Source organism: Mus musculus, chromosome 9, assembly GCF_000001635.26.
Source record: "Mus musculus strain C57BL/6J chromosome 9, GRCm38.p6 C57BL/6J".
NCBI lineage: Eukaryota > Metazoa > Chordata > Mammalia > Rodentia > Muridae > Mus > Mus musculus.
This window is the reverse complement of record NC_000075.6, coordinates 107,973,699-107,991,390: the sequence shown is the minus strand read 5'-3', so window position 1 is coordinate 107,991,390 and position 17,692 is coordinate 107,973,699. Positions and strand designations below refer to the sequence as shown.

At 51.8% G+C, this 17,692-nt stretch overlaps 2 protein-coding genes across 2 annotated transcripts; one reads left to right on the top strand and one right to left on the bottom strand.

The window, feature by feature from the left end:
• Positions 1-5,474: 5,474 nt before the first annotated feature.
• Positions 5,475-7,168, top strand: Inka1 (inka box actin regulator 1). Its single transcript, NM_026597.3, has 2 exons — positions 5,475-5,694; positions 6,327-7,168. Exons 1-2 carry the CDS (start codon positions 5,644-5,646, stop codon positions 7,122-7,124), a joined length of 849 nt encoding a protein of 282 aa, NP_080873.2. The 5' UTR covers positions 5,475-5,643; the 3' UTR covers positions 7,125-7,168.
• Positions 7,169-7,334: 166 nt separating this feature from the next.
• On the bottom strand, positions 7,335-15,824 carry Uba7 (ubiquitin-like modifier activating enzyme 7). Its single transcript, NM_023738.4, has 24 exons — positions 15,678-15,824; positions 15,426-15,594; positions 15,202-15,336; positions 14,979-15,085; positions 14,591-14,681; positions 14,352-14,487; positions 14,163-14,260; positions 13,916-14,062; positions 13,369-13,539; positions 13,075-13,182; positions 12,846-12,926; positions 12,610-12,765; positions 12,370-12,535; positions 12,086-12,291; positions 11,933-11,997; positions 11,700-11,847; positions 11,554-11,628; positions 11,209-11,362; positions 10,432-10,514; positions 10,095-10,187; positions 9,810-10,001; positions 8,202-8,294; positions 8,028-8,128; positions 7,335-7,574 (listed from the first exon to the last, which is right to left on the bottom strand). The coding sequence occupies exons 1-24, from the start codon at positions 15,704-15,706 to the stop codon at positions 7,445-7,447; spliced, it is 2,934 nt and encodes a 977-aa protein (NP_076227.1). The 5' UTR covers positions 15,707-15,824; the 3' UTR covers positions 7,335-7,444.
• Positions 15,825-17,692: the final 1,868 nt, after the last annotated feature.

Below are 17,692 nucleotides of genomic sequence, written 5' to 3'. Positions count from 1 at the left end.
TATATATCTGTGACCATATGCCCATAGAAGTTAGAAGAACTGAAGTTATAGATGGTTGTGAGCCATCATGTGGCTACTAGGGATTGAACACAGGTCCTCTGCAAGAGCAGTCAGTGCTCTTAACTGCTGAGCCATCTCCCTAACCCCTAATTTAATTTTTTAAAAAATATTTAATTACTTTTTTACTTTCTGTCTGTCTTTTTTATTTATTTTTTATTTTATTTATTTATTTATTTTTTGTTTGTTTGTTTTTGTTTTTGTTTTTTGAAACACAGTTTTCTTGGTATAGCCCTGGCTATTCTGGCACTCACTCTGTAGAGCAGGCTATCCTGGAACTCACAGAGGCGACACACCTACCTCTGCTTCCCAAGTGCTGGGATTAAAGGCATAGGCAGTCACCACTGCCTGGCTACTTTTATTTCCTATATGAGTGTTTTGCCTACATATATTATGTGTACCATATACATGTCTTATGCCCACAGAGGCCAGAGAGGGTATCACATTCCCCAGAACTGGAGTTACAGATGGTTTTGAAGCAGTGTATGGGTGCTGAGAATCAAACCAGGTCCTCTGCAAGAGCAGCAGCAGATGTTGGTACTGAGCAATCTCACCAGCCTTAGTTATCTTTTTAAAAATTTTAGTGTGTGTGTGTTTGTGTGTGTGTGTGTGAACTTGGGCATATGCTATAGCACTTGTGTGGGGGTCAGAGGACAACTTTCAGAAGTCAGCTCTCTTTTACTATAGGACTTGAACTCAGGTCTTAGGTTTTTCATGATCCAATAAGCCATCTCACCGGGTCTTACCCTGTCAAAAGAAACAGGGTTTCCTTACGTTGCCCAGGCTACCCCTGCTTCAGCCTCCCAGGTAGCTGAGACTGCAGGCACAAGCCATTGCATACTCTGAAGCCAGAAGGTTGTTCTTTTGTGTGTAAGTGGAGGTGTGTGTTTGGATTGGTACTCATGTGGAGGCCAGAGGCCAACCTCAGGCACATTCCTCAGGAGCTGTTCAGCTTGGTTGGTTCTGTTGTTTGGAACAGAATCTCTCTCATTCTCTCTCTCTCTCTCTCTCTCTCTCTCTCTCTCTCTCTCTCTCTCTCTTTGTATTTTTGTTTTTTCGAGACAGGGTTTCTCTGTGTAGCCCTGGCTGACCTGGAACTCACTTTGTAGACCAGGCTTGGAGATCACCAGCTCAGCAGGTTGTCTGCCCTTATCTCTCCTTCTCAGCACCGGGGAATTACAACAAACCATTGCTGCCACGCTTGGCTTTTTTTGAACATGGGTTCTGAGTATCCTCAGGTCTTAATTCTTGTAGTGTAAGCGCTTCGCTGACTAAACTGTTTCCCCCCACTCCAGACATGTATCCTTTGCTCTCACTCCTCCTAAATACCTGATGCTTGCTCCCATCACCTCCGACACACCCATGCTGGCTCAGAGTTCTCCTATGTCTTTCTATTCTTGGATAGCTCCTCGACACTTCTGCCTCACCTTTCCTACCTCCAACCAGTGAAATGTTTCCAGGCCTGGAAAATGCTTGCCTCTCCCCTCCTCTGTCTACATTCTCCACCTCCGTCTCCTCCAAGGCCATGGCCTAAGATGCCACCCACTGGCTTTACCCTCCACTCTGCTCCACCTCAGTGTTTCTCTCTCCTGAGCTCCGCACTCACACATTTTGCAGTGGACCCTGCTTCTCCTCAAGATTCACATGTCGGGGGCTGGAGAGATGGCTCAGCAGCTAAGAGCACACCGACTGTTCTTCCAGAGGTCCTGAGTTCAATTCCCAGCAACCACATGGTGGCTCACAACCATCTGTAATGGGATCTGATGCCCTCTTCTGATGTGTCTGAAGACAGCTACAGTGTACTCATATACAATAAATAAATTAATTAATTAAAAAAAATTCACATGTCTACAAGGAGAATTTGCTTCTTTTTTTTTTTTTTCTTTTGAAGATTTTTTTTTTTTCAAGGCAAGTGTCTTTCTACATAGCCCTGGCTGTCCTGAAACTCATTATGTAGACCAGGCTGGTCTTGAACTCACAGAGATCTGCCTGCCTCTGTCTCCTGGGTGATGGGATTAAAGAAGGTATGTGCCATCATGCCCAGCTTAGATGTGTGTGTGTGTGGGGGAGGGGGTTGAGACAGGGTTTCTCTGTGTAGCCCTGGCTGTCCTGGAACTCACTCTGTAGACCAGGCTGGCCTTGAACTCAGAAATCCGCCTGCCTCTGCCTCCCAAGTGCTGGGATTAAAGGCATGTGCCACCACTGCCCGGCTCCCAAAGCATTTTTAACATAGTATTTTTCAAGACTACTATAAGAAACTAGTATGGACTGAGTGGCTTAAACAGTAAACATTTGCTGGGCAGTGGTGGCGCACGCCTTTAATCCCAGCACTTGGGAGGCAGAGGCAGGCAGATTTCTGAATTTGAGGTTAGCCTGGTCTACAGAGTGAGTTCCAGGCCAGCCAGGGCTACACAGAGAAACCCCTGTCTCGAAAAAAAAAAAAAAAAAAAAGCCAACCAGTAAACATTTAATTTTTGAGTTCTGGAACCTGGAAGTGACTGCTGAGCAGTGTGGGGGCTTTTCTGGGAATCCTGCTTGAGGTTTAGTAATAAAGACCCAGAGACGTTTGTATACCATAAGGCTGTTGGCCTTTGCTGGAACAGAACCTCAGCTACCATCTGAACTCAACCCCAAACCCCTGCCGTTGTGTCCCTTCATGTGGCTCTCCTGTCCCTCCATCCCCTTTCCCCTCACCCCCACCCCAAGCTGCCAGTTCTTTGTTCTCCAAAAAGCCACATTACAGAAAGAGAAGCAATATGATGTGGGGGAAGGGGTGTGTCTGTGGGCCCATGCTGAGGCATCCCTTCCCCCTGAGGGGTCGTATATACTATGCTATTTATGTCGTATAGTATAGAATAGAGTTTATTCAGGGCATGGGGGGAGGAGAAGAAGGAAGAGGAGGAGGAGGGAGGGAGGGAGGGAGGGGGAGAGAGAAGGGGGGGGGGAGGCCAGCCATGAGTACATGGAGAGAGGGGGAAGGGAAGGGGGGGAGGGAGGGAACAAGAGCAAGAGGGCAAGAGCCAGATTTTCTTTTATTTTTTTTGTTCTAACTACCTGAGTGTCTTACCTGATATACACATGTGCACTGCATGTGTACAGTGTCTACAGAGACCGGAAGAGGGAGGAGGACCCTCGGGAACTAAAGTTACAGAAAGTATTTCTGGGAATCAAACCAGGCTCCTCTACAAGGACAGCCAGTGTTCTTAACTGCTGAGTCACTTCTCCAGCCTCTCTTTCCAGTTTTTACTGGATTGAAATAAAATCTAGCTGGATGCTGGTGGTGCTCACCTTTACTGCCAGCACTCAGGGAAGCACAAGTAGGTGGCTCTCTGTGAGTTCGAGACCAGCCTTGTCTACAAAGTGAGCTCTGGACAGCCAGGGCTGCTACACAGAGAAACACTGTCTTGAAAAAAAAAAACAAAAAACAAAACAAAAAAAACAAAACAACAAAAAAGAAAAAAACAGGGATAAACAAGCAAAAAATAAGAATTTTATCTAGTCACACGTGTGTAAATCATATAGCATCTTTCTAGTTACATGTGTATAAATCCTACAGCATCTAGCCAAAAGATTCTGCTTTCAGAGCTGTCCTTCTGCCTGCGCCCCTTCCTTCCTGTGATGTTTTTCTAACTGCAGACCAGATCATAGCTGAGGGTCCCTTCGCTGGTTTCATAGTCCTTAAAAACAAAACAAAACAAACACCTAACTAAAACCAAGGAACCACACCCAGGGGGTAAAGGCTCCAAGTATTTAGACAGCAGTTTCAACAGCTGTGCAGAGCTAGCTCCCATGCTGCTCTGTAATTCACAGATTATCCCAGTTTTACAGAGAATCCAGGCCTATTTGGATCTGGCCCACATGCTTTCTACCGGACCATACAGCTGTGAGGCCAGCTTTGGTGTACTCTTCAGTCTTTGTCACCATCGTGACCGGCAGCGCTGTCTATGGGAAGGGGAAGCAGAGGTTTCTTCCTCCTGGGTGATTTTAATGGCAGTGCCATCCATCCAGCTGTTCACACTGGAAACTTGGAGGCCATGCTTTACCTACCTGCATCAGTCAGGCTAGAGTTTAGCTCTAGATTCTGGAGTCTAGAACGATGCTTCTGATTACCCTCTGGGTTCAGAACCAGGCTTTCAGACACACACCCTTGCCTGGGATAAAGGCTAGAACCTCCTTTGATTGCAGAGTTCTTCTCCTAAAACAACTGTATCTCGCAGAAAACAGCCTGGGTCATTCCTTTTAAAAAGCTCCATGCTCTCTCTATGGTACCAAAAATAAAGCCCAGAGACTCCCCTAAGTCTTCTTATGGTTTTGATGACTTCTCTCCATTCACAGACCCCTGACCCATCCGTCACACACATCTGTGTTTTCCTTTCGTTTGGTCTGCCTAGCCCTGTCCCTCAATATACTTTACATTGGCAGACCCTTTCACCTAAAATGCCCTTCCTCACTGGACTCAAATGGATTGATCTGATATCAGCCATATCTTTTTAAGAGTTCTCTATCCCTTAACTGAACTCATTGTCCTCGTTCTCCTGTTATTTTTTGTCTGAGGATAGATTCAACCTGTCTTCAGTTCGACTGTACCTCTGGTTATGGAGTGGCCTCAGGGGAAAGGCTTTAAACAATCGAGCCAAAGAGCAGTTTTCCTCTTCCATTCCTGCATGCCATTGTGAGGGTGTAGTGAGGATGCAGACCATAGCCCCGCGATCCCCACTAGAGGGCGGTCCAGCCTATCTCGGCTCAGATCAGGCCGGAGGGAAGGTGGAGGGGATTTTGCCTTGGCCATTCCCTTACTCTCTCTGTCTTAAGGCTCTTCACTGACTATTCGCCGGCCGGAAGGAATTTCGGTCCTATCATTTCCAGGGATGGTCAAGGCCAGCCTGGACAGACCCCGAGTGGGCCACAACCTTGTCAAATCAGAAGATAAGGCGCGCCGGGCGGTGGTGGCGCACGCCTTTAATCCCAGCACTTGGGAGGCAGAGGCAGGCGGATTTCTGAGTTCGAGGCCAGCCTGGTCTACAGAGTAAGTTCCAGGCCAGCCAGGGCTACACAGAGAAACCCTGTCTCGAAAACAAAAAACAAACAAACAAACAAAAAAGAAGAAGAAAGTGCCCACACGTGGGTGTGGCATCGGGCCCCAGTACAAGAAACCGCTATTTCACCAGGGGACAAATTGCACGGGACGAACGTGCGGGGGCGGGAGGGGGTCGTGTCGGGACTGCGTTACAGCCGGGTTAACTAAACTTTTTGAGACATAAAGGGGTCCTGAGCTGCACTCTGGTCTCCCGTGCTACTACAGCCGGGCTCCACCAGCAGAGTGGGGGCTGGAGGGCGGGGCTGAAAGGGGCAGGACAACTTCATCCTGCCCCGCCTCCATTGGCTAGGGCGCCGGGGAGGGGCGGGGCGCGGCTGCCAGATGTTGGGGCGGCAGCGGCGGGAGCTACCGAGAGCAAGGAGCCTTAGAGTAAGGCAAGGGTGAGGACGCCACCACCCGCGGGCCGACCCGGCCCACTCTGCGCCGCTCCCGCGGGTGATCGGCGGGTGAGCCGGCCGACCTGGAGAGTGTACAGCACCAGCACCAGCATGCACAGCGCTCGGCTTGACAGCTTCCTGAGCCAGCTCCGCTGGGAACTGGTGAGTCTTTGGAGTGGGTGTGGTTGTGAAGATGTGTGTGGGGTGCGTGGCTGCCGCCTGGATGGAACAACAAACGGCAACCGGGTGGACTCCGGGTACCCATCTGAGTCAGGATGGGGGCAGGGTAGCGCGCTACAGATGGCCCAGATGGCCCGCTTCGGGTTTCTGACGGTTGGGAATTGTTCTGGGCATCAGGTAACAGGCGCCCAGCTGGCCGTGCTAGCGGCAGGGGTTGGCGGGGAAGGAGAGTTGGGGAAGAGAAGTTTCTTTTGGGGACCGACAGGGAGCACCCAGGGCCTAAAGAAGTGCTGTGCTGCTGTGGACATCCCCTACCACGGGCTGGCCTGTACCTCCTTCCTCTACTCTGCCTGCCCGCCCTGGTGGCGCGTGCTGACTTGCCCGGCCCTGCGTGCTGCAGCCTGCCGGACTGCCACCAGCTCTGCGGATGGGAGCCACATGAGCCTCGAGTGCCAGTGCCCCCATGTGGGCCCTATGCTTACAGTTCCGCCTTGCTGCCCAGAGGTTTTTCAAGTCCTTCTGAAACCTCCGTTCTCAGGGCTGGCTTGGTTAGACACTAAGGAGTCAGGGGCTAAGAGATTCCTGACCAACATTTGCCCTATCTTTCTCTCCAGTTGTGTGCTCGGGACACAGGCTCACCTCCAATGTCTGGCCCACTGCAACCAAAACCCAGAACTGATCAAAATGTACAGCCAAAGCGCCAGTTCAGGGCCTCGGATGTTTTGGAAGAGGACTCTGTCTGCTGTGTAGAAGAGGAAGAGGAGGAAGGCTTGGTAGCAGAAGACAAGGGTTTACCCTTGGGATGTCCTAGGGAGCATGCTCTAGACTGGGACTCTGGCTTCTCCGAGGTGTCAGGCAGTACATGGCGAGAGGAAGAGCCGTCTGTACCCCAGCGCCAAGCACCTCGAGAACGTCCACCTCATAGCCAGCGTTTCTCAGTCAGTGACATTCCTATGCGCAGTAGGGCAGCTGTAACCAACATACCTCCTGCCCACCGTCCGAGGCCCAAGTCCACCCCAGATGCTTGCCTGGAACATTGGCAGGGATTGGAAGCAGAGGACTGGACGGCAGCCCTGCTGAACAGGGGCCGCAGTCGGCAGCCCCTGGTGCTAGGGGATAACTGTTTTGCTGATTTAGTTCACAATTGGATGGAGTTGCCTGAAGCAACCAGTGAGGGGAGTGATGGAGATGTACCCCGAGCACGGGCTCGACCCCCTCAGTTCCTGCTTGGTCTCTCTGAGCAGCTACGGCGTAGGCTGGCCAGGGCTCGACGGACAGCTATGGCAAGCAAGAGGTTGTCCTGCCCACCTCGCTCAGAACCTGACCTGCCTGCAGACATCTCACGATTTGCAGCCCTCATGAACTGTCGAAGTCGCCAACCTATTATCTACAATGATGTCAGCTACCTCTGACCCTGCCCCTCCAGCTAGGGACAATAAAGGCTTTTTTTCCTAAACTGCTGGTCCCATACTCCTGAGGCTTCAGGAAGTATCTCTGGCCCTGTGGAGCACAGCTAAGACAGGCCAGTCTAGAATGTTCCCTCTCCTTTTCCAGGGTTCCTGTCTTACCCGTATCACCTGTGTGTACCTTACCATTCATTTTCTACCATCCACTTCACTTGTGCCTTCCGTCAACAAGTTTTTATTGTTGAAGTATCTGCTGTGAGCTGAAGATGTAGGAATTTTATGCAGAGTTTGTTATGGCCAAGTGGTGGCGTGGTGTGGCTACCTCGTCACAGCTCATAATGCAGAGGTGGGAAGGCCATTTCTTCCTCCTCGCCCTCACAGCTCAGCTCAAACACCAGAACCTTCAGCCCAGGCTTGGGCTTCCAGCCGGTCACGTGCTGAACCAGTTCTGTCACCCTGGTATGGGAGGGGGTTTAGGGGAGACTCTGTAGGTGGGTCAAGGCAGACAGAGGGCAACCTAGTGTGGACAAGAGGGTGCTGGTGAGCCCTCAAGAGCCCCAACCAGGAGCAGGAGCGGCCCAAGGCAGGAAACATCTGAAACTATTTTAGGAGCAGCTGGTGGGGCAGGCAAGAGGCAGGAAGCTGTTTGTCCCTCGAGAGCAGGCTGTGAAGGGAGATGGGGGCTGGGCAGGGTATGGGAAGCCAAGGGGGCTGGCCAAGCAGACAGCTACTGAAGTCCCCTTCCTCTGGCCCTTAGCTCCACCCCCTCCCAGGCCCATTTGTTGGCTCCATTTGGTGGAAGAATGCTTCAAGAAGGTGTGAGGGGCCTAAAATGGGGTGGAGAAAAAGACCTTGTCACCCATGCTCAACCTCCAGGGACATGGTAGAGCCTGGCTACGACCGGCTCACCTGAGGCACAGGTGTTGAGCCTGCTTTTCAGATGACCATCCTGAAGAATAGAGCAGAGCCTGGTGGTGGAGAAGCATCTCCACCTTCAGTCCATGTTCTTCCTAGAAGGTATACATCAGATGCCCATTGGGCCAGGCTGGGCTGGGCCAGGGGCTGAGTGGAGACAGGGCATACCTGGAGATGGGCCAGCAGTGACTTCAGTGTCCTTTCAGGCTGCACAGCGGGCACCTTCAGGCGGTCCCAACAGGTCCATTTCAGGTCACGGAACTACAGGATGGAGAGGAGAGGGATCTAGAGATTTCTCACACAAACCTGCAACCCCTGGCCCAGTTAACCAGCAGCTTTTCCTAGAGGAGGAGCCGCTCTAGAGGCAGGAAGCTGCGGCCAAGGGGTGGGGGGGCGGAAGGTGGGATCTGGGCCCAGAGTCTCAGCCCCCTCCCCGCCCAGGCTGGGGCCAGCACAGGAAATGGAGCTATGGGGCCCTGTATGGGGAAACAGACGTCCATCGCACAGGCCAGCTGGAGAGGGGGAGACTGGGGCTGCTTCCTGAGGAAGCTGGAGCTGCGTCGCTGGAGTCTCCGATAAAGCAGCTTGTTCCTCTAAGGGGAGGCTGGGAGCCTGGAGATACAGCTCATGCTACTCAGCCCTTACAAACAGGGCTTCAGACTGCTCGCCGGCATGCAGAAACCAAGGGCATGGTAACAGTGGAACCCTATTGACTCAGAGGGTCCCTGCTAACACGGATACAGTCTACAGAAACTTTTATCCTTGTCCCATCTTCTTCCCAGGTCAAAAGTTTTGGTACCTATAGCTGAGGGCTGATGATGTAGCAGGCATCAGCCCTCCCAACCATCAGAAAACATACTGGGGTCGAGCTGAGACTAGGCTAAAGGCAGGATGGGGACACTTACCCACCCCCATTCTATGGACAAAGGCAGCCTCTGTGCTGGTTAACAGTGGGGCACCTCACAAAAGGGTTCTGTGTGCTTGTCCAGAAGGACCCTAGGCTAGCTGGTGACCTCTGTCCTCTCTTCTAGTGAGGGCATTTATTCTGTCCTCTTTCCTGTGCCTCGGGGAAATGCCAACTGGGGCAGAGCCTGGGCACACAGTTGGAGGCATTGCCATCCTGTCTTCATGGGAACAACCCACCCCCAACATACACACACACACACACAACCAACAGCACCCACGTATGTGCCCACACGCACATAGTCACATTGAGGAAGATCCTGTTCCTCCATCTGGCACACAGATGTGCAAGCCTGATTCATGTCCACATACCAGGGATGCCCAGACCTTGGTGCACTCCTATGTAGTGGTATAAACATTCTGTCCCATAGGGCTGAGGCCCACGCTCCTGGTAGCAAGCCTGATGCCCTTTAACTTGGCTTAAGGTGAACAGAACAGGGCTCCTCAAAAGGAAGCTAGATTCTTTCTGTGGCTGAGTCTACAGTTGCCCCTCCCTCCTCCTTCCCACCAGGATATTACGGAGAAGGAGAAGGAGGGGGCCATGGGGGATGTCTGGCTCCACTAATGAGTTAAAGCTGCAGCTCCCCCAGACCCTGGACTGCAGGGAGGCTGGGGGGTATGGCTGATGGCTGTTTCCTGTGTCTGACAGGTCCCAGTCTAGCTTCATAGCAGGAAGGGCGCTGGATGCAGTCTAGAGGACTCCCCCATAGTCTGGGGCCTGGAGAGAGCCCACAGCTAGAGAGAGAACTGTTTGCTTGGGCAAGTAGAGGGAAAATTCAGGCCCAGTAGGAACAGGGGGCATCAGAGGCTCACCGACTGGACGGCTGGGGCAGAAGGCGCTGAGCGGATGAAGTGGTTTTCAGCCAGGTGCAGATAGCTGTGACGAAAGGTACCATGGGATCGGAGCCCGCTTACCACCTTATACAGCTCCAGGCCCAGTAAGCCTGCCACAACTGCTGTACTGGTGGCAATGGCTGGGATAATCCGGCCCACGATTTGCTTGATCTGTCAAGGACAGGGCATTTGGTCTGGGCTCAAGGTTCAGGGATAAGGTTTGGCTCTCACTTCTAGGCCTGAGCCCCAAAGGGGTGAAGTTACCCGAGCATGATTAACTGGTAGGATCCCGTAGTTCTGACATCGCAGGTCTGTCGCTGCTACCACAAAGTCCACATGGAAGTTGCTGTCATCATCCTGCCAGGCCCAGATCACAGGAGTGTCACACTGCAGTGGTATCCCTCAGCATGGCCACCTGCAGGCCACTGACAGGTGTCTGGACAGTTTTGTGGTTGGGTAGCCACCATCTCCCGCCTTTGCCACACAGTGTGGCCGAGATGCGAGGGGTGTGAGCTGCTTCCACAGCCTTGACGGTTCTCAAACTCCCCTGCTTCCTTACCTCCCCACCAGCCCAGTTCTTCACCCCATCTTGGGACCCCACCTTCACAAACAGCACAGGCTTCAGCGGGGGCCCCTTCCTCCAGTCGTCCAGGGTTTCCTGCAGTTCCTTCAACTGTTCCTGGCCTGTCAGGGAGCAGGGCACGGGCTCAGTCCTTAACTCATTTCCTGCACTCCAGAGCCTCGTGTCCGTTCTTGGGCTCTGCCAAACCTGCCATCCACCGCCACTTGGTCTAACTAAGGACTCTTTTGGTTGATGCTGACATCTACATCCTTGCAGCCTCACTCTTCCCCTGTGGTTCCACGTGGCTCTGTCCTTACCCTGGGCCACAGCTAGGCACTCCTTAGAATTTTTTTTTTTTTTTTCAAATTCTGAAAGTCTCTCAAGAGAACAGGGATATGTTTTAGGCAGCAGAGAGAGGACCTACTGAGGGACTAGAGGATGGAAATAAACTAATCAGCAAAGTAAGAGGCCCAGAGAAGGGCTGGAGAGATGGCTTAGCAGTTAAGAGCACTTGTTCCTCTTGTAAAGGACTCTAATTCGATTCCCAGCGCTTACATGGTAACTCCAGTTTCAGGGGATCGATAAACTCTTTTGGCTTTTGTGGGCACCAGTGGCACATAGGTATATAGGTATACATGTAGGTAAAATACTCATACATACAAAATAAAAATTAAATGAGCACACAAACAAAACCAAAGAGGACCAGAGAAAAGGAAGTTGGCTGTCTGGCTTTTAGGCCCCATCTTCCTTCTAAGCACAGGCTGAAGACCCATGTGGGGAAGGGGCAAGAAGAGCTGTCCAAGACTGGGACCTCACCATGCTCAGCAGAGAAGAGGTTCTGGGGCCTGGAATCAGACTCTAGCAGCCGCGTCAGCAGTTCCCTGAGTGCAGGCTGACTTTGTGAGCCAGGCAGCCCATGCATCCGTGCATACAGGTTGGCAGCTGCCAGTACGTAGAGGAAATGCATGTCCTACAGCCAGGCAGAGAGCAGGACCGTGGGTACACGGGATGGGATGCATTGCCCTTCTGTGGATCTGTCTGAATGCCTGCCTCTCTCAAGGACAGACACTTGAATTTGCACAAGCATGGCTCTCTCTTAGCATGCAGAATGCAGAGGTGGCGTATGCCCTCAGGATACTCAGGTCTGCTGACACTACTCACGTGGTTGGGGTCAAACTGCAAGGGATGTGGACACTTGTTGGATCCTGATGAGAACTGAGTTCCACCCTCAAGCACCTATGGAAATAAAGGCCGTTGGGCTGTCTGGTCGCCTGGAGCCATCAGCTGCCCAGCCTCTGACTACCTACTTTATCATGGAAGCACAGTTGCCAGTGGCCAAGAGCCCACACCACACAGTCTTGCCAGGTCTGTGGGCGAGTTCTCAGGACACCCATCACTTGCTGCAGTAAGGCCAGTGTCTCTGTCCTATCCGTGGCCGACAGGGAAGTGCATGTCCTGCAAAGGAAGGAGGACATTTGAGGCTGAACTCTGTGCCTGGAGTCTTGGACTCCTACCTACCTACCTCTGTTGTTGGCCTTACTGTTGGTAGCAGTTGATGGTCTCTGTAGATAGTCTGAAGAGTCCCTCAAATTGATCCTGGGCCCACTGTGGGGTGGGGGGAGGATGATAAAGTTTTAGATGAGGAACAGATCTGCAGTTGAGGCTTGAGATGGGGAGTGTACCATGTACTTACCTGCACGCTGTGCTCCATCGAGCTGGGGATGTGCCTCAGGGTACACACAGGGTAGGGAGCATCCTCAGAAGCTGCATCCGAGGCAGGACCTCTGTAGGCTTCTGTCACATAGGGCACAAACACTGAAGCACTCCCCCAGGTGCCCTGGGTGCCGGCCTCCAGCAGTGGCTTCAGATAGTGGGTGCATCGAGCAGCGACATAGTGCCCTGGCAAAGGGGCAGAGGGTGAGGAGTGAGGCTGCCAGGGGCTTGGGCAAGGGGCTCAGCTCCCAGTAAGGCACTCACGGGCCTGGAAGCTGTCCAAAGCAGCAACAACACCGTTCACCCTGGAGAAAAAGCTGTCATCGTAGATATCCTCTGTGGTGGGATCCAGTGGGCAGGTATATGGAGTCGCTCGTAGGTCTGGGTTGAGACGATGGGCTGCTGCGGCGGCCACCTCTGCCTTGGGCCTCTGGGAAGAGAGGACAGGGTGCATTACGAGAGAATGACCTGAGACGCAAGGATGTAGGATGGGCCAGCACTCACTCTAACATCCTTGGGCCTGAAGAGGAACTGCCTGCTGAGGTTGGAGCGTTCTATGTAATCCATGTCAGCAACAGTCACACCTCCATTCGCCCTAACTCCGAGGCCCACTAGGGCAAAGACTTTGAGCATCTCACAGCCAATGGCACCAGCACCCACCTGGTGACAGAAACAGTCTTAGCCAGAGCATGTGGTGTGGATTTCCCAAAGACATTCCCCACTAGCATCCCCCAGCTCACCAAGAGGTAGTGTTGGTCACTCAGTTTCTCTTGAAGATCAGTTCCAAACACAGCAATTTGCCCATCGTATCGGCAGTTTCTCTAGGGAACACAGATAATGGCCTGTGCTATGTGTCATTATCCTGAGTTGTTTAATCTGGACCTCAGAGGCATTTTTCTGGGTTCTCCTCTAATTCTGATTTTGAACAGTGTCACACACACACCCCCACCCCTGCCTCCCAGTTCTCACTGGCTGACAATCCTCAGGGCTGGGAAGGAGCGTCTCATCTTCTGGAAGACATTCAAGGGCGTCAAAGTACAGCCACTGATCCAGGGGCATGAACTTCCTGGAGATGGCCTAGGGGTGGGTACATCAGTCTGAGGGCCTCTGCCAACTCCTAATTCCTACTCCCCTTGGATCCCATCTGAGGGCTACAGCTGGGTTGGTAACGTGCTCTGTGGCTGCTTCTGGGTATGGGTGCCCTCTGGCACACACACTACCTGCCCGCTTTCCCAGTCTCTCCCTTTCCCCACATGTGCCTACCTTTAGGACCTCCTGAGCAGCCACTCCTCCCATAATGGCTGCCATGGGGCTTAAGGTACCAGCACTACTCAGGGCAATTGTGCGGAGGAGAGCCTCATCCAGTGACTCTTCTTCTGTCCCTTTTAGTGGCTCCAGGTCCTGGGCCAGCTCCACCACAGTCTCTGCATCATCCTGTGGGATGGCACTCAGGCATAGCATGTGTGGGTCTAGTAGCCCCAGCTTGAATTCTAACCTTCCACTCAAAGTCTTCAGGCACCCATCTACCCTGTTCCACAGAAGCAGCAGATTCCTAAGTGGGAAAGCCTGACATTGCTGCTAGACTGGGAAGTGCTACTGAAGGATGTCCAACACCAGCCAGAGACACTGAAGGCATCCTCAAATGAGCACAGCTTCCGACCTGCTTGTGATGGCTTAAGGGTGGAGCAAGCAGGCATCTCCAGGCGGTAGGCCTGGTACATCTATGGGCACAGCCTCCAATGGAGTGAGATCTGAAAGGTGAGACCCAGAAAGGCAGAGACTGTGTATTGCGCGATGTGGGGCCACTCACAGGATCCCATGGCTTGGGTAGCCGGCCATGAAGTTGCTGGAACTTGTGCAGTACATGGAAGGCCTGATGTAGGCAGTGAGCACGCTGTACTTCCTGAGTATTCTGAGCCACCACATGGGGCTGAAGCAGAGCTATGTCCAGGGGCTTCTGTAGGGGGTCGGGGTTGCTTGGCTCAGGGTCAGGTCTATAACACTCCGCACCCCTTCACGTAGCCAGGTGCTCCCACCCCAGGTGTTCTTGTACGCACATGCCTCACGGTCTTGGGTCTCTTGACTTCGGTGACAACCCCACCTCTCAAGTAACGGGAGAAAGTTGTCGTATCTCCAATCTCCAAGGACCCGTCTTCTGTGAGAGAGCCATCCTAATAAGTTATGACCCCCTAAATATAACTTGTTTCCACACAGCTGAGGCAATGGTTGGAGCGGTATTGGCTTACTCTGCACACGGACAGACTGTGGAGAACAACTGTTGAGTTCAACCATGCCTTCAATGTCTGAGAAAATCACCAAGTCCCCATCGTGGAAGGAATGTCTTTTGGTGTCTCCTCTCAGGGTGACAATGCCGGGGAAACCCTGAGTGAGAGATGGCTTGTCTTCAGAGTGCCTGTACCTACCTTCCACGGGCCCTGGCACCTTTCTCTGGACATCAGGGAAACCTCTACATCTGAGCACCCACCTGAGAGATGTCCTGGATGGCAGCTGTCATGGGTTCTACCTCAGTAGGGTCCAAAACTGTGAAGTCCTCACCAAAGTCACAGAATAACCGCCTAGTGTGGGTGGCGGAAGTTACTGAGGAAGCTCATTAGTTGTGAGTAGGGGGCACTAGGACAGGCCCAAAGGGGAAGGAATTATAGGAAAGCTGTGGAGACTTTGGTTTGGGCATGCAGGGTGCACTAAAGCAGGTCTGCATGCTGAGGTGGAGAAACAAGGGCAAGACTGTAGTCCAGAGCATCCTTGTAAGCTCTAGGCTGAGTCGGGGAGGATGGGGCAAGCTAAGGGCTGGGCAAGGCATTAGGACCAATTGCTGGCAGTGATGTGGTGGGGTACACAGGTAGTCTCCTCACCCCACAAGGCCCCGGGTTTCAGCCATCAGGAAGCGGACTCCATGCTTGTGACACAAAGGTCCCACCTTCAGCTGGTCTTCCAGCTTGGAGTCAGTCAGCACCACTACCTAGATGGACACCGTGATTGATCAGCAGGCCCGGAATCACTCGCCACCTTCTCTCTGCCGTTAAGGGCAGGAGGGAGGTACTAGGCTAGCATGCAAAGTGGCTCTGGGGAAAGCACCTGAAAACCCTGCAGTAGGTCCTCAGTGATGTCGCCACTGTGGACGGAGATCTGGACAGCTTCATTGAGCTGAGCCAATTGCGCCTGAGAGGCCTCAGCCCTGTTCCTTCCCAAGCTCTCTTCTGAAAGGAAACACTAAGGACAGCTCAGTGCAGCTTGATCAAGGAGACTCCCCTTTGGCCTCTGCTCTGGGAGGCAGCATAGAGACCCCCAAGAACTCTTACCTGAGCAGCCAAGTCAGCCCAGCAGGTGGGATGGGGATCATGCAGGGTGAGGCTGCCCACACCTGTAAGGACTAGGTTCTTGGCCACCTCAGCTCCCAGACCCTGCAGGCCACATAGCAAGACTTTGGCTTCCTGGATCCTCTGCATAGCAGGCAGGCCCAGTACATACCTGTGGTTAAGAAGAAGGAGGTGGCAGCTGGGGACCAAAGGTCTGGAAGCCACCCGACTTGGTTATCCCACCTTGAGACTTACAGCTGCCTGGAGTATAACTCTTCATCCATCCTCAGTCGTGGGGCTGGAGAGGAGGCTGTAGGGCTCACAGGAGGGGGCAAGGAAAACAAGGCAAACAGGCCCCAAAGCGCTGGTTGCTGCTGGTTACAGCTCTCTTTCTGCTTCCTCTATGATTTCAGGAAACCAAAAGTGAAACTAGACTGAGTTGGTTCCTGGTCCTCCCAGTGAATGAGGACAGATATCAGTGCTCTGCAGGCCAACTGGGGTTTATCGCTTGGATAAGTCCCAGTGTTACAAGAGGCCAGTGACTCTCTGAGTCAGACCTGAGAAATGAGAAGCTCAGGCAGCCACAAAATGAAGACATGTGTCACATATATATTTTAAACTTTTGTTTTGAAATAACTGTAGACTCACAATAAGTTGTGAAAATAACACAGGGTGTTGCTGTGTTCATGCGTATTTGTGGGTGTGTTTTCCATCACCATATATTAATTACACATAATAATGTGCTTCGTTATGGCACTTTTATACGTGTACATTTTGATCATATTCATCTGTTAGCTTCTCTATCCTCCTCCCACTCTTGCTGTTCCTCTTGGTGACTTGGTGAGTTTTGCAGACGTTTCATACAAGAGGATGGGCGAGAGGTTATTTATGGAAGCCAGGGGCACCTTATCAGTGGTTACAGAACTAAAGAAAATGTCTCACCCTCCTGGAGGGGCGAGGCCTCATGAGTCCCTGTTCCTCCCATGATAGGATGCTTCACAAGCCCAAATTTTGTACAGATCTTGTGCAGGTCACAACTACTGTGAGTTCAAGAGCACAACAGCCATTTGTGGCCAGAAGATCATGTTCTGCAAAGACTCCATCCTCCACTTCTAAAGCTATCGCGTCCTGTTTTTCATGGCGTTCCCTGAGCCTTGGCTAGAGCAGATCGAGATGTTCCTTTAGGGCTGAACATTCAGGTCACTTCTCTACACACTGACCGGTTATGAGTCCCTGCAGGCACCACTGCCCTCCACAAAAGGAAGCCTCTCTGATAAAAGCCCACAGTGGCCCCGCGCTAAGGTCACTAACATGACTGTCATTCTACCATGAGGGCCTATGACCTACCCAATCACTGTTTTTTTTTTTTTTTTTTTTTTTTTTTTTTGGATCAGGTTTATAATACCAGACATGAATTCTCTCCCTCCTGTGGAGTGGGCTCAGTTCCAATAAGAAAGTAGTTGCTGTCACCACAGCAGGCTCGAAGGCACTAGATCCATCTTGCTACTGTTTGTTTGTTTTTGTTGTTTTTGTTTTTTTAAAGACAAGGTTTCTCTGTGTAAACCAAGCTGTCCTCGAACTCAGACATTCCCCTGCCTTTGCCTCTGAGTGCTGGCATTAAAGACACGCACCATCACCAGCCAGTTGAGTTGTTTGTTTGCTTGCTTTGTCTTTATAAAAGTCTCATCATGTAGCTCTGGCTCTGGTCTGGAACTTGCTATGCAGACCAGGTTGAAATCATAAACAGGGCTTGTCTGTGTTTGAGTGCCAGAGTTAAAGGTGCGAGCCGCTACTCCCAGCCTTGATGCTTTTATTTTATTTTTTATGATTACAGCAAGCATGGGAACTACCTTGTGATGGTACTTGGGACTGAACACAGGCCACCAGACTTGGCAATGAGTAACTGCTGCACTGTCTCACTGGCCCCATAGTTGTTTTGATCTTTTTTTTGTTTTTGTTTTTTTTTTTTTTTGTTTTTTGTTTTTTTTGTTTTTTACAGAGACAGGGTTTCTCTGTATAGGCCTGGCTGTCCTAGAACTCACTTTGTAGACCAGGCTGGCCCCGAACTCAGAAATCCGCCTGCCTCTGCCTCCCAAGTGCTGGGATTAAAGACGTGCGCCACCACACCTGGCTTTGATCTGTTTTTAATGTTGCACGTATGGTTGTTTTGCCTGTGTGTATATGTGCCACATATACCTGGTGCCTGTGGAAGCCAGAAAAGGGTGTAGAATCCTCTGGAACTGGAGTTACAGACGGTTGTGAGCTGCTGT